This window comes from Lipophrys pholis (assembly GCF_963383615.2).
Source record: "Lipophrys pholis genome assembly, chromosome: 13".
Taxonomy (NCBI): domain Eukaryota; kingdom Metazoa; phylum Chordata; class Actinopteri; order Blenniiformes; family Blenniidae; genus Lipophrys; species Lipophrys pholis.
The window spans coordinates 22,170,211-22,186,328 of NC_137632.1; the positions used below are offsets into that span (position 1 = coordinate 22,170,211).

At 43.4% G+C, this 16,118-nt stretch overlaps 1 protein-coding gene across 1 annotated transcript in view; it reads right to left on the minus strand.

Annotated features, from left to right (window-relative positions):
* Window positions 1-16,118, minus strand: part of obsl1b (obscurin like cytoskeletal adaptor 1b) — a 36,916-nt gene that overhangs the window by 1,081 nt on the left and 19,717 nt on the right. The window contains exons 8-20 of the mRNA XM_080478222.1: window positions 13,942-14,123; window positions 13,592-13,867; window positions 13,248-13,517; window positions 12,863-13,129; window positions 12,517-12,786; window positions 11,213-11,431; window positions 9,991-10,257; window positions 9,353-9,465; window positions 8,193-8,346; window positions 6,639-6,800; window positions 5,874-5,978; window positions 4,196-4,462; window positions 2,158-2,427 (exon numbers count right to left, since the gene is read on the minus strand). Of these exons, the coding sequence (XP_080334348.1) occupies window positions 2,158-2,427; window positions 4,196-4,462; window positions 5,874-5,978; window positions 6,639-6,800; window positions 8,193-8,346; window positions 9,353-9,465; window positions 9,991-10,257; window positions 11,213-11,431; window positions 12,517-12,786; window positions 12,863-13,129; window positions 13,248-13,517; window positions 13,592-13,867; window positions 13,942-14,123 (2,822 nt within the window). The remainder of the gene's footprint in view (window positions 1-2,157; window positions 2,428-4,195; window positions 4,463-5,873; window positions 5,979-6,638; window positions 6,801-8,192; window positions 8,347-9,352; window positions 9,466-9,990; window positions 10,258-11,212; window positions 11,432-12,516; window positions 12,787-12,862; window positions 13,130-13,247; window positions 13,518-13,591; window positions 13,868-13,941; window positions 14,124-16,118) is intronic.

The following is a 16,118-nucleotide window of genomic DNA, read 5'->3' on the forward strand; positions in this document are numbered from 1 at the left end:
AATATCTTGCAAACCGCAGCAGCGACTTCATATAAAATTTATTTTTATTTTAACAGAACAGTTTGAAAGTGTCTTTTAATGAAATAAAAATGAATTTTAACACCGTCATATTCCTCATTATCAAACCTCCCTGTCTGACGTTGAGCTGCAGTTGGTTGCCTACAGATCTGAAATAAACCGGTACTTCAACCGTATCGTGACTCCACTGATACTTCATTAAACCTTGGATTTAAGACATGGAAATCTGTCATTTATATGACCTAAATTCAGCTCATTCGCATGTCCAGAACGACCCTCTTGGCGCTGCGCGTCGCCTTGAGGTCAGAGCCGAGTCGTTTACGACGGGCTCACTGGCTCGGGCCGGACGACTGAACTCAACACTCCATCGTTTCAAGTCCACATAATAAAACTAAAAATAGTTTACGCACCCGCGAATAGCGCGGCCTGCGTTTGTGGGTATGTGCTCTGAATTGCTTGACCTACATGTGGGCCGATGGAGCGGGACCGTAAACACCCTATAGTATTCACAGAATGTGGTGCTTAAGGGAGCCAAAACATTCACCGTGTTTATCGGACTGGACCGCACGTGCACGCAGGGCCCTGCATCACGGTGTCACAAATCTGTGTCACTCACGTAATTGGACTGGTAAAAATAGTGACATATTAACCTTTAAAGTTAAACTTTAAAGTTTGTCTTTGTTGCGGTGCAGAGTACACAAAATGAAAATCTCTATTTTCACAAAACTACTACGGAAAGTGACTGCGATCTCAACAAAAATGAAACCTCATGGTGCAAAATACAGTCCAAATGTCCAAATAACCTCTCCTCTAGCTGTTGCATTATGGGTGTTTTGGAGCCTCTTGTGAACCGGTTTTGGTCCACATGTTTGACACTGACCTAAGGGCCGCTTAGAAACAACAGTGAACCTCGAATTTGGGAGAGGAATAAGAAATGTTGGGCAATTTAACTATGTCAGCCACAAAAAAAATATTTTTTACAACAGCTGACAAGAACCGTTTGTATATCTCACGCTCACCCTGAGAACTCTTGGCTCTCACAATGCTGCCCCCTGGAGGTTCTGAGAGATTCCAAAAGATTAGGGACACTGAGACGGTCTCTCCTTTTAAGATCAGGCTTCAAACCTTCCTGTTTATTCACCTTTACAGTTCAGACTGGTTCAAAGCGTCCTGGACTATTTTCTAAAGACGCTGCTATAGGTTTAGACTTCTGGGAGACCATTGAATGCTAAATGTTTTTTTTAAATTACATATCACTTTTTAACATTAATTCTTATTGAGTGCGTTCCTTTAAAATAATCCATTTTGATCGTAAAACTGTTTTAACCATGCTGTGATTTTAAACTGTATCAATTAATTAATAAAAATATGTTGATCTCAAAACTAATGAAGTACATTTTTCCTTCAACATATTTAACCTACAAGCATCTTTTAGCCTCAAATTTTTTTTATTTTTATCTGTTTTGCAACGAGTATCTTTCAGTGTGCACACAGTACGTGTCTTATTTAAAGAAAAACATGTGACTTAGTGTGTCGGAGAGTTGATTGTGAAGCGGTTTCCTCCGTGACCCAGTGACACACACACACACACGCACGCACGCACGCACGCACGCACGCACGCACGCACGCACGCACGCACGCACGCACGCACGCACGCACGCACACACACTATGTGGAACCGACCACGAGTCCAATAAACTGCTTATATAGTGAGTCAGTCGGGAGGGTCGTAAATATACTGGATCGTTGACAGCTCTCTAGGAGTCAAACCATTTCTGCTTTTATTGCACTGTACAGCTCGCACGCGTGTGCCAGAGTCGTGCAACGCCTGACCGGGCGATTCAACCGGTTGAAAAAAAAGAAACTCGGGGTGGAAAAACTCCGGCTGGACAAAGCATTGGTATCTGTGATACCAGCAATCAGGATCAGTGGATCAGGTCGACTGATCATCTCTGATCATCTCCACCTCCAGGACATGGAGGTTTTGAGAAACACCAAGTCTCCTAGAGGTAATTCCAGCATATCTTTTGCACCCCTCAGTATAATCTTTTGTTTCATCCACCAGATTCTTCCAGCGTTCACCCGCAGGCGTCATGTGACCAGAAGCCAAACATTCATGTCTCCATCAGTGAGGCTCACCCACGACCCGGAGCTGGGCGCTGCTCTTCGCCTTCCCGAAGGAGACCTCCACCACTCCGCTCATGTCCGGGGACGTTTGCCTGAGGGTCAGCCGGTGGACGGTGCCCATCTTCTCCATCCGGACCCCGGCGCTGGGCTGCAGCGGCTCCCCGTTCAGGCTCCACACGGGCGACTTGAAGACGGGGACGGAGACCTCGCACTCGAAGCAGGCTTCATCGGGGGCCGCGACCTCCACGTCCTGCAGCTCTCGGACCATCAACACGGACTGGGCTGCCACAGGGCAAAGGATGGAGTCAAACCAAGAGGTGAAGCACGGCACTGAATCCAAATCTGTCGCACTCCTGACATCTAGTGGTTCAAAACAGTAGTGTCTGATTGATCGATTTGAATCTTTCTATATTATATTCACTGAGTAAAAAATTTATTTTATGACATAGATAGAAAAAGAACAGCTGATTACACTATCCATATAATAAAGACAGAGATTAGATTAGATTTCAAATCAGAATTCATCAATCCCTCTTTTGAATGAATCAAATACAACAAACACCAGCCGAATATAACAATCTTAAGTTATATTCATGGATCTCATTTGCTAATTTCTCTCTGAATCACTTGTGGATATTACACTACGGTGGAGCATTTTAAGTCTTTGAAATTGATGTTGAGAAACGTCTGACAGATTAGTGAAGCTCTGCACAGCTTTACGTCTGAGAGGCTGATATTCTGTTAGATATACAATACCTGTTTGAAACTTTTAATACAGCATCTGAAATGTTTCTGTCCTGGACACAATATTAAAGTATATTTCTACTCTCAATTGTTTGTTAAGATTTAAATCTCTAAATACTAAAACCTTAGAACACCACAAGAAACTCATTCATGAGATTAAATATCAAGCAAAAGCAAACAAATAAAGCTTGTCTTTAAAATGGTGCCGAATAATGAAGTACATATACATCAAGGTTACTACAAAATCTGTCAGATCTTTCTGTAATTTACTCGAACAAATATACCAACAAATGCTTTTTTTTTTTACTGGAAAAAAAAAGTCAGTACAGTTTTTTGAAGAGAGGGCCGGGTTATTTTACAGTGGACTTCTTTTAGATGTAAAACTTTTGTCCTCCAGTCACGATCAGGAGTCACTATCCTCGTGTTCGTGCGTTCTCCCCACGTTCTGTCGTGTGGACAATTTGTTCCAACTTGATGTCAGATGTTTTCTAACGTTCCTCAAGTGTTTCTTTCCTTTGATCCTCAGCTGTTTCAACATTTTCCACTTTGTGCCACGATGCTCTGCTTGTCAAGCCTTTATTCAGCTGTGACTGGACAGACACTCTTGGTTTGTTGGCACAGTGGATTCGTGGTTCACACACTCGACACACACACACACACACACACACACACACACACACACACACACACACACACACACACACACACACACACACACACACACACACACACACACACACACACACACACACACACACACACACACACACACACACACACACACACACCTGGCTTTAGAATTCATTTCAGGACTTCCTGTGAGAAGCTTTTCTATGAGTCCTGTAGATTCATTTCACAATCTAAAGACAGGCTTGTTGGCTTTATTTGAGACTCTAAATAGGTGATTGATGGATTGACGGGCAGAACGTTGGGTGGCAGATGTATGGGTGGACCCTGACTTACATAAAGAGGACAGACGGACCGAGAACAGATGGATGGATGCCAGAGGAAAAAGCAGTTACAGGACACAAAGTGTGTCCTATGTGGGGTCGAAAGGAGCAGGAGTTTATCCCAGATCACATTGGGAAAAGGAGAAGATATGTCCTTGTGCAGGTTTCCAGTGGCATGTTTCCATTCTACCTGTTTTCAAGCATAAACTGTGCAACAACTTCAAAACTGCAGTTTTGAGGATGTTGGCGACTTCTTTTCACACCACACATATTCAACGAGCTTCCTGAGGTATCCAGTTCTGGACAAATAGCCAATGAGAAACCAGTTTTTTATCACAGGAGTATATTGGTCTTACCCTCCACGGTCAGCCTGGCCGAGCAGGAGTACTCTCCGACCTGCACGCTGTACGTGCCGTCGTCCTCCATCGCCACCTGCTGGAGGACCAGTTTGCGGTAGCAGCCCTCGCTGCAGATCTCGAAGCGCTCGGAGGGCAGGACGACGTTGCAGCCCTTGTACCAGCGGATGCTGCAGCGGGGGTTGGACACGGTGCAGTCCAGGATCACCCGGGTCTTCTCCAGGGCCGTCGTATCCTGCAGGGGCTTCACGATGTTGACGGGAAGCTCTGAGGGGGGAAGACGCAGTCAGAACATTATACCTCTGCAATCTGGAGTTGCAGACGTTTCACAATGACTCCTGGCAGATACACCAAAGTATTGAAAGATACAATAATACAAAATGCTCAGGTTGAGGAAAAATATTTTTTTTAAATCCTCCTACAATTGGACAGTTTTAGGGAACATTTTTCTAAAATCTGATCGAATGAGCTGATAGATAGATAGATAGATAGATAGATAGATAGATAGATAGATAGATAGATAGATAGATAGATAGCAACAAATTACGCGTGTCTCTATTCTGTGCAAAGTGCAGTTCTAGTTAACAGCCTCTTGGAAAACAATGAAAACACTGACTTTCTCACGCATTTACAAAACTCCCCTCAGATGCCTCAGATAGGACGTGAAGAGTGGACGTGTCCGGGCAAAGAAAGACGTTCGGTTCACCCTGTGCTCGGGGAATATTTTACATTCATCGAAGACATGCACAAGAGCAGGGGTCAACCATCTGGCCCACCACAGGGGCCGATCCGGCCCCAGAGGATGACCTACATCAGCGTGAAATTTAAAGAACAAAACCATAAACTTGCTCGATAAATGAACGGATGTTTCGAGATAATTGAGAGGAGATTACACTGTTTTAGTGAGACATCAAACCATAACGTTAACATTTACTGTAAAGCCATAGAATTAATATAGTGAGAGAAAAAAGAATATAGCCGACAGCTGCAGAGGTTGTGTGTTTTGAGAAGCAGCGTGAAGTTAAATCAATCTAATCCAAAGAGGAAAATAAACTGGTTCACATCTTTGTGCAGATTGCGAAAAATGTAATTACAGTTTATCTGTCTTATTTTATTGAGCAATATCTAATTAGGAAATACTTTTTATAATTCGCTTGTACCATTTGGCTCTAAAACAAAAGGAAAACGTGGATTTTTCTGGTTTCCAAGTGAAAAGCTACTGAAGTTACTGGAAACGGCTCCCAAGGTGGAACTTTTTGAAAATGTTTTTACTCAGTCTGTGTAAACGAGGAGAACGCAACTTTTTGGAAATGTGGAAATGCTCTTTTGCACCACAGCTGCAGTAAATCATTCTTCTTCTCAAGTGGATGGACTAGAAATACAATGTTTGCCTCCAGCCCGGTCCATATTTTCCCAAATCCCATGTAAACAAGCATCGTTTTCAAAACGTTTTCTGAAAAATGTAAAAACGATGCGTTTTTTAACTTGAATCGTTGTCTTGTAAACGGGGGGTGTCACTCGGTCAAGATCAAACTGAGCTGCATGAGACCATTAAACTAAACTTCTGGCACGTGATTGTCCTGCTCCTCGTGAGAATAACATGCAACCGGGATCCAGATCCGCTGCGGCGGATCTTCTGTGGGTGCAGTCAGTCCGTGACGTTTCATCAGCTCATTACCTTCCACTTCCAGGGAGGCCACAGACTCAACGTGCCGGGCAACGAACTTGATCTCCCCGGAGTCCTCCGCTCGCACGTTGCACATGAGAAGAAAGTGTTTGGTTCCTGAAGAAAACAAAGAGGAAATGAAAAATCAACATAAAAAATAGACCAGATTTTAATTGCAAATTCTGGAAAGCCTTGAGATGCTGCATTAAAAGCAGAATACAGTTGTTTAACTATCAGTAAACTGTATTCTACTCAACTCAACTTTATTTCTAGAGCACTTTAAAAACAACCGCTTTGACCCACAGTACATAAATAGACATATAAACCTAGAAACACAAGGTGCAATCAGTTCATGAAAATTAAATAAAATACAATAAAATGACAACAAATAAAACGGGAGCAGAGTCTCAAGCTGAGTTAAAATCCTCGGGGTAAAAACAGAAATTGGAAAAAAAATTCAAGATGATCCCCCTCAGCTTGGGGCTCCATGATCTCTCCCTGGGTATCAATGATCATGGGAAGGGTGATGGAAACGTTCAGTTTATAATTAATAGTAAATAAGTTAATAACCCAAAACACAAATCCAGGTGAGCTAAGAAGGTCCCGGAGAGACCGAGAGCCTCCAGACCTGAACTCAAGAGAAAGTCTCAGGAAACACAGGAAACATCTGAGCTGAGTTCCAATGCTTGTTTCTGTTTGATGTCGTCAATCGAACCTCATATCAAACTGTGTTTCTAACACGCACGTTAAAGCCAAACAATGAGCATTTGAGCTGACCTTCATGTCGGATCTTGATGGCGCTGGTGGGCTGTATCCGCTCGCCGCTCTTGTACCATTCTCCTGGCACGTCCTCCACGGAGATCTCGCACACAAACACAGCGTTCTGATCTTCCTGGATGTCCACGTCCTGCAGGCCCTGAAGGATCAGCAGCTCACGCTCTGCGGGCACAAACAACACGGCATCTTCAACTACGATTGGAACAAAAAGCACTAAAAAATACTTTCCCCCCTGACTCTAAATTAATAATGTGATTCATCTCGTTTGATTCTGAAACTGAAACATTAAATATGAAGTTGTAACTTGACCTCTGTACTGTAATTGTTTCTAAATGTCGCTAGATGGCAGTGTTGCGCTGTATTTGTAAAGCTCAAAGCTCAACTGGTGTGAAGTTTGACAGAAACACCATTTTCAACAGTTTCCAGTGTTTATACCAACAGAAATGATCATTTCAGAGAATAAAAATTTAAATGACTGTTAAGTTAATACAGTTTTCAGTAAACATACTGCAAGCGTGCAACATTAACTCAAATATTTCAGAGACTTTTTAAACTGAATTCATATCCATTCAAAAGACACTGTCACAACTATTATGAGTGAATCCAGGAGAAAAGCAGTCATTGACTCAGGATGCATGACTGAGAAACGAAGGCCAATACTTTCCCCCCATAAGGCAAGGGTGACTTTGCCGCATTTAACTGATCATTGCAAACATTTATTTACTTACTCTCTTACCTAAGAGCAACACTAACAAAAAGTTTACTGCATCAATTGCATGATATTGTGCGACTAGTTCAAATTTATTGATAAGAAACATGTGAATTGGCGTGTCCCAAAATGTGTAATGAATTGAAAAGTTATATATTGTGAATATATACAGTATAGTAAAGTAATATACTGTGTATTTACATTGTAAAAATCATCATAAAAGAATTTCTTGTAAATCTCATTTCAAAGATTTTTCGGAGTTCGTGTGCAGATTATAACTAAATGTAACTAGTTTCAATTAAAACTGGGTTGTTGTTGTTTTTTTTAATAATAATTTAAAGATTTCCTCTCAGAAATGACCTTGGAGAAGGCATGTTTGGAAATACTCATGTTCCATAATCAAATTCTCTCTGGTGATTTATACACATTCGAATGTAAGTTTCCTCACTGTAAGATTCTTTTGGCAAAAACATTCCTTCCTTTATGATAAACTAACGTTCACACAGAAATGTGGAAATGAGGAAAACGTGACTTTTCTGAAACGCTGCCTCTGCTCAGTTGTTGTTGTATGTTAAGTGCATCTCTGTAAAATAATGCTGCACACCTCCGATTGTTGTCACGGCATAAATACTGTGGTGTGAGGGGCAATCTAACAAAACCTCTCAGTGTCTCTTCTCACTGACTTGCAGGCGTGTAACTTTTCTGCGGGTTGCACTGAAAACCAGCGGCGGTAAAACCGGTTTGACACTTGTAGCCAGAGGGAGTTTTTTTTTTCTTTCTCTCTCTCCTTTTACCCATCATCACCTCGCTGTCACCCACTCAAAGAGCCGAGACAGCGGACATACCGTAGACCTCCACCGCGCAGGATGTGGCGATGTCTCCGGCATCACAGGCGTACACGGCGGAATCGCTGACACTGCATTTCATGACCTGAAGGAACCGCTTCCTCCCCATCGCATAAATGCGCATATCCTTCCCTGGTTTCACCTCAACCCCATTCTGAAAAAACAAAACAAAAACACAATCAAGTCATTTTGGCTTAAAAAAAAAAACACTAAAATGGTGAACTTCCTGGTATCTACAGTATGTATGGGCTTTAAAACAATGTACATCCTCCTCAGCAGAGTTTGTAAGGGTTTAGAGGTGACCAGAGTGACTCAGTGTGTAACATTTTAACACAACAATGATACTCAGAGCTTTAAAACTTTTTGAAAATGCTTCCCCCCCCAAATTCTGTCTACATGCAAACACAAACACACAAACAACTTGAAACGTTGTGATGTAAACGAGGCTTTAGCCTGATGACCAAACATAAAAAACCTTTTCTCCTGCTTGAGCTTGGAAATATTTCGTACAAAAATTCATATCGAAAAACCTTCTATACACGTATACCTGAAACAGAATAGGGCCCAGAAATAGACCCATGAAACCCCCAACAAACATGAGAGAGGAAATTGAGAGATTATCATGAATTTCTATGAAAAACCTGATAAATGCATCACTCATATCCAGAAGCACCGACACTGTGGGCTCACTGGTGTCCAGGTGTCGTAGTCTTTCATTTCAAACTTTAACTAAAACTGTTTCTGTGCTATCATTTGCACTAAAACAAGACTCATTTGTAACTCACTTATTTAACATCCAATGGTTTTTTTTTTTGTTTTCTTTTTATTAATTTCATTTGATCAATTGATGGTTTGGATGTGATTTAAAACACATAACTCACAGACCTCACTTGATCATTGTTGGACAAAAATCCTAAAGATCTTCTTGGAGTTTGTCAAATGTCTTGTAAGATTCTGTATTTTCAAAATGGGTTTAATTCCTGGATTAACGCCTTAAAGAATTACTATTGTTTTGTAGGGTTTGGCCCCCTTGAAATTGAATCCCCCCGGGACTAGACGCTGGACAGGCGACGCTGACCGACATTTCTGTACCTCAGGCACTTTGTGTGTGAAAAAAAAATGTTGATGATAAAGAAGAAAACGAGTAACTCGGTACTGGCCTTCATCCACTTCACGTCAACGTTGTGTCTGGACAGCTCACACTCCAGAGAGATCGTCGCTCCTTCGGGGAATTTGCGGTCCTCCAACTTTCTGAAAACTGTCACCGGAGGCTCTGGTGTAGAAACCAAACCAAACACATTCAGTCAAACAGCGCCAGCCATGCTGGGAATTCTCCAAATTCACCGCAGCTCAGAATCAAAGTAACCTATATGGGCTAAATCACCGTGATGACATTTTTATCCGTTTGTCATCCGTAGCATTTCATCCCCAGCTCAGGGGGATGATGCGTACTGAGTGACTGGGCATGGAGTGGATTATTTTACAGCATGAGGTTAAACTGGCACCTGACAGAAAAGATTGAGCAGAGCTACTGCTTTTTCATCGGGTCACGCTAGGCTATTCTGTGTTTGTAACCCGATCCCGGATGAAAGGCAACGGTAGCAGAGCCGCCGCTCCTTTCTATTATCATGCCTCCGCTGGTTGGCGTCGGGCCAGCTGCGACTGGACCACTCCAGCTTCTGGTATGAGACTGCAACAAAATTTTGGGGATTTTCATTTTGCCTTTTGGGTCACGTTTTGCAACTTGCAACCTGAGCCCGCGTAGGACTTTTGTCGACATTTCACCTGCATTACCTACCCTTCACCACGAGCCTTGCAGAGGTCTTCTGATTCTCCACGCAGAACACAAAGCTGCCGGTGTCTTCCACCGACAGGTTGTAGATGGTGAGGCTGTGGACGGATCCTTTGGCGCTCATTCGGAAGTGATTGGTGGGTTTAAGCTGGATTCCGTTCCTGGTCCAGGTCCCGGGGACGTTGGGATGCGAGAGCTCCACCTCGAAGGAAGCCGTTTCCCTCTCCGTAGTCTTGACTTCGCTCAGCCCCCTGGTGATGGTGATCTTTCGAGCTGTGGAAGCGGGGGCAGGAAAAATACACAGCTGAACGACCGGACCAGCATTTTCACTCCAGCTTAACACTGAGGAGACGCGGTGTCCTTTTTCTGTTACCGAATAGTCCTGGAGCCCGGTCCGCACACAGCACCTAAACAATACACGCTGGCACACGGTCACGAGCTGATATTTTAGCCATTTGAGTACCGGGCTTTACACAAAAGCCAGCTCAGAAACTGCCAACATTTTTCACTTATTCTAACACAGACAAGCATTGGAAAAAAAAAAAAAAGGAAAAAAAAGGAGTGTTTATTTTGGAGACCCGATGACAACAACCTTAGTTTTGAAGGCCAGGGTGTAAATTTAGATGCAATGAGAGGAGATCCAAATTCATAGGAGGTGCCAACAGCAGCCTGAAGTCCTGACTTTCCCCTTTCCACCCCACACAGTGTTGAAAGAACAGCCTTTAATTCACCCGCCCGCCCGCGGATCATAGGACTAAGAAACACAAGAAGCATGCGCAAAGAAAAACAAGCGGAAGTACGTCTTAATAACGACAAGCTGCCACTTTTATAGCGTGTCACGATTACAGCTTGGGGAAAATGTAGGGGGTGGCTTTTGTTGGAAAAATTGTATTTTGTTTCAGAAAACCCCCTGAAGATGTAGCCATATTTAGCTCTGTTGACAGCCCCCGCCCCCCCATATCACATCGGGGGGGGGTTATTGATTGCGTGTCAATACAGAAACCCCTGCCTACTAAGTCAACTTGGGCCATACAGATATCACCTGTCGGTTGCCGTCATGTTCCAGTGCGAGTGCCCCTCTGGTCCCCAGTCACTCAAATTACTCTTACTCAGTTAATTAAGCTTTTGCCTTCGCAAGTAACGGGGGGGCGTGCGCGAGAGGCGACGTCGCCGGCAACGGCGGTAAACAAACAACAACAGGGCATAGTGAGAACATGTGCGCACTCACGCTCCACCGTGAGCTGGGCCTGCGTGCGGTCGTGGAGGGTCTCGCAGCTGTAGGTGCCCCGGTCGGACATGGCCAGCTTGTGGACGGTGAGGCTGTGCTTTCGGCCCCGGTGGCTCAGAGTGTACTTGGCGCCGGGGTGGATCAGCACTCCCTGCCTCATCCACTGCAGCTCCTCTGATTCCAGGCTCACCTCCACCTCCAGAGTAGCCTCGCTGTACTCTTCAGCGACAACCGGTGTCATTTTCTTGGTGAACAGCACCTGTTGCTCTTAAAACAAATGGTGGAAATTACTAGACAGCAAAATCTGCTGTCCACTGATTTTTTATTATTTTATTATTATTTTTAAGCTCAGTGTGGCATTTGCTGGGAAGACTGGGGGGGGGGGGGGGCGGGGGGGGGGGGGGTACACCCCCCCATCGTCTGGTCATTCCCACTTGTGTTGAAGTATTTTTTATTGTGAAAGGGAATAAACCTTAGATACAGTACGGACTCTAAACCATCGTTTGACTCACAGGAAGTTGTACTTATCAGATAATTCCACATTTTCTGTATTTTCAAAAGTAATTTCCGTAGAAAATGAATGACATTAATTAGAGATAGGGATGCACTGTAGTATCTGCAACAGACACATGAAACATTTACTATGGTCTTGCGTTGTTACTTTGAAATATATAATTAATTCTTGATCAAACAAAGTTTTGAACTTTCCACCTTGTGCTTTTAGCAGCAATCTGATTATATGGGAGCGTTGCGTCTCCGACAGAGCAGAGAAACTGAGCACATTTTCCATATTTTCATCGTAAATTCAACTTTCTCATTCCAACTTACATTTCAAAGTATCAACTTATCGAAGCTAAAGTCTATAACAAGATGTCAGCGAAATTAAAAAAGTGTATAATATGAGGCAGTGAAACTGCAGAGGCCAGAAGGAGCGTCTACTGAAGGTCTGGCAGAGCAAAAATCTGGGAGGACCCTCGCCCCCGAAGCCAAAACCTGAGCCACATGTCACTGTCAGTAATCAGAGGAATCCTAAAGGGAGAACCTGCTAACTGCGAACCGTCAAAGACGCCTGCTCAACACCGCGCTCTGGAAAGGCCCATCGTCTGCTCATATGTGCTTATGTGGTATTAATGTACACTGGCATGTAAACGCTCCTAACGTTCGCATTATTGCTGAAAATAGTTCATTTGTACGGCGAGATACAAGGTTGTCAAACTGCAAATGGCTGCTAAATACTAGCTCCCTGCGACTCATCCACACATGTTTGTGTAGTTACGGTGTTAATGGAAGGGGCAACAACTCACCTTGAACCTGGAGTTCTGCCTCTGATACCAACCCCTCTGCATCAGCTGTCACCCTGCCGCTATCTGAAACCATGCAGTTGTTGATGCAGAGCATGTGGCAGAGGCCGTTGCTGGAAATGACAGCGCGCTCATTCAGAGCCACTTGCTTGTCATTTAAGCGCCACACCATCTTGGTGTCCGCCGGGGAAACCACGCACTTGAACACCGCGTCCTCCCCCTCGCAGACGGTGATATTCCGAAGCTCGGCGACAAACTCGATGACACGAGGAGCTGAAACACAGTCCGATCTGTCAGCGTTAGTCTGACGAGTCATTCCGATCCATCTGAGATTGAAAACTTGACTTACTTTCCACTGTGACAGCAGCCCAGGTCCTGTCATCTGTTGACTCGCATGAATATTCTCCAGCGTCTTCGTCCACCAGCTGGTGGATTGTGAAGCTTCGCTCTCGGCCTTGCGCCCGTATTGTGTGCCGACGGCTTGGCGAGATCTCCTGGCCGCCTTTCAGCCACTGAACATCACCTTTGGGCTTGTTGACCTCGCAGAACAACGTGAGGCTGCTGCCTTTGACAGATGCAACGCTCTCCAGCTGACGGATAAATTTCACCTTCATCTCTGATGATTACACAACGGAGAAATACAACTTCAGAGTTCGTTCAGCGGCAGTTAGGATCTAATAAAAGCGAAATGGGTGTAGAGGGGACATGTTTTAGAAGCAGGGCCAGAATCTCACCTTTGACTAAAAGACTGAAACACATTTCGTCTGTGCTTGCGTCACACACATATTCTCCAGAATCTGACAGCTGCAGGGGATTAATGGCGAGCTTGTGGGTATTACCCTCACTGGAGATGTGAATGTTGTCCGCGTTCAATAGTTGGCCATCCTTCAGCCACCGAACATTAGCTCTTTCACGGCTCAGGACGGCACACAGTGTGACGCTCTCGTTTTCATACGCAGAGACATCATTACTCTCCGTGTTGTTCAGAAATGTGGCCGGTGGATCTGAGGAGAAAGACATTCGACCGTCACACACATGCATGAGAACAGAGAGCATTACCAGATGGCGTTAACTTTACCTTGAACCTCGACGATGGTTATCAGTTTGTCATCGATGGCGTCACAAATGTATTTTCCAGAGTCTGAGGGACGCAATCCAGAGAGAACAAGCTTTCTTACAGCGTCACGGCTATCAATCTGTAAGCGCGTGTCCGGTTTCAGGATCTCTCCATTCCGTAGCCACTGAACGGTGGCGTTCGGCCGAGACACTTCGCACTCCAGAATAAGGTCGTCTCCTGCTACCAGCATATGATGCTCCGGGTTCCCCGAGTTCCCGATGATCTGCACAGGCGGCTCTGGAGATACACACACTCAAATGTTCTTTTATTCGTCATCTTTATTATTAAATATTCATTATTCATAGGATTACCTTTGACAGTGATATAGAAGACCATCTTATCATCCACTGCATCGCAGGTGTACTCCCCCGAATCTTCCAGCCCGGCGTTTAGGACAACCAGGGAATGGAAAACGCCTTGCTCCTCGCAACAGTATCGCTCTGTGTCGTCTATGAGACGATTATCTTTGTACCAGCTGACTGAGGCTTTGACTCTGGAGAGTTCACAGACTAGAATTATATCGTCCGAAACCGAGAACTGCTTTTCAGTTTTTGCATCTGTTTTTCCAAGAATTCTAACAGGCAACTCTGAAAAAGAGAAACAGGGGGAGAAGAAGAGTGATTCCAGTGAAACATGGATTAGTCTTTTCCTCTAGTATAGATGAAATTGAATAGCAGAGTAAATCAAAAATAACTTTGCATGCAAAGCATAGAGGGCCACAAAGTCGGAAAGAAAATAGAAAACAAAAAATGTAATATTGAAAGTGGAATTTAAAAAAAATCTATTTGAGTTTTTTGCTCACTTTTAATTAATTTGTTAACAATGATAACATTGTCAATTATTGGCCAAGACTCAATCAGACATGATCGTATTATGTTGGAATGTGCTGGGGTCAAAATAGGTCAAAATACAGTACATAGATATATTCAAGTACGGTGGTAATCTACTCTATAACGTTCACAAAATGTGAGAAAATTTGTGTCGAGTTCAACCATTTTCCTTTAAAACATTGCCATATTAAGGATTTATTCCCTTCCAAGGCAAAAATCCCGCACAGAGATATCAAGGTGAACTTCTGCAACCACTGGCAAGCACATATCTCCACCATCTGTGACGGAACTCTATCCTCCGAGATGAATTACAATGTTTGTCCCCACAGAGCGGCGTTTATCAGAAACGACCTCCAGAGAGTGAGAGTGGAGAGGATGAAGTGACCTGCCAGCAGCTCTGACCTCACACCCATTAAACACTTGTGGGATCAGCATGGGGGTGCAGAGTGACCACCGCAACCACGTTGGCTGACTTGCAACTAATACAGGTTGAAGAATTAGAGGATATCACACAGCATTTTAAAGGAGACTGATCAGGCTTTCCAGTAGTATTAGTAAGATGTGCTGATAAGAAATGACATTCTATTATCAAGGCAAACGTAAATCAACATTCCAATAATCATGGTCTGATTTCAAAATTGAAATGTCATAAGTTTGGTTGTCTTAAAATAACACAGATGGTTCCTGTTGTAAGTCAAAACAACAGCTGCCATTAAGAAATGAACATTGTGTTGAAAGAACATCCTGACAAACTTTATTTATATACGCATATGTCTGATATGTCCTCATTAAAATGCCAGTGGTCCATTAGTTTGAAATTCCCCATATGTTCCTCAAAAAGGATGTAATTTACTGTACATTCATGTTTTATACAATATTTTACAAAATGAAGGTGGCAAAACAATGGATCGGTTTGATCTGGGTGGACGAAAGGGAAGACATTACAAAGGGTTAAATGCTCACACAAAACATTTCAAACATTTTCAAAGGAGGCCCTCCATTATGTTCCCAGCCATGGATGGATGGATGGATGGATGGATGGATGGATGGATGGATGGATGGATAATGAAATGGGCACTAAAGGACCAAACTTCACTCTTCAAATATGATTCCAATCAACAAATAATTATAGGAGGTAGATCAACTGGCTCAGGCTTTCCATTGGCTGACTATTTGGAATCCACTGAGGATCTACTCTCAGGTTTGGATTCACCACTGTTAGAGGAATAGAGATTGATCACGTCTGAATTTGAGAGATTCTTTCAAATACTTTCAGAATTTTTTAAAAACCATTTATGTGTGGTGCAGTTGATAAACTGGAGAGTCGGTTGTTTTAAAAAGTTAATGGTTTGTTTCTTACACCAGTTCATGTGGCTCAGAGTGGACATTGGTCCAAATGGAAATGACAATGATTAACTCTTTGGTTACCACAACACAAGCTTTTAAACATTGTTGTTTTTTTTCTACTTAAAAAAAGGCTGTGTGCCTTGACCTGTGTGGCAGGTCAAAAACATGTTAAATTTGGGGCACCAAAATATGCCAACAGGAGTTTTCAAAATATTGGCGGTGTAAACTCAGACCTCATGTCCATTACACTCAACACTAATGTCCGATGGTGAAGTCATTTGAGTTTGTCCCTACTAGATTTTTCCTGCTGT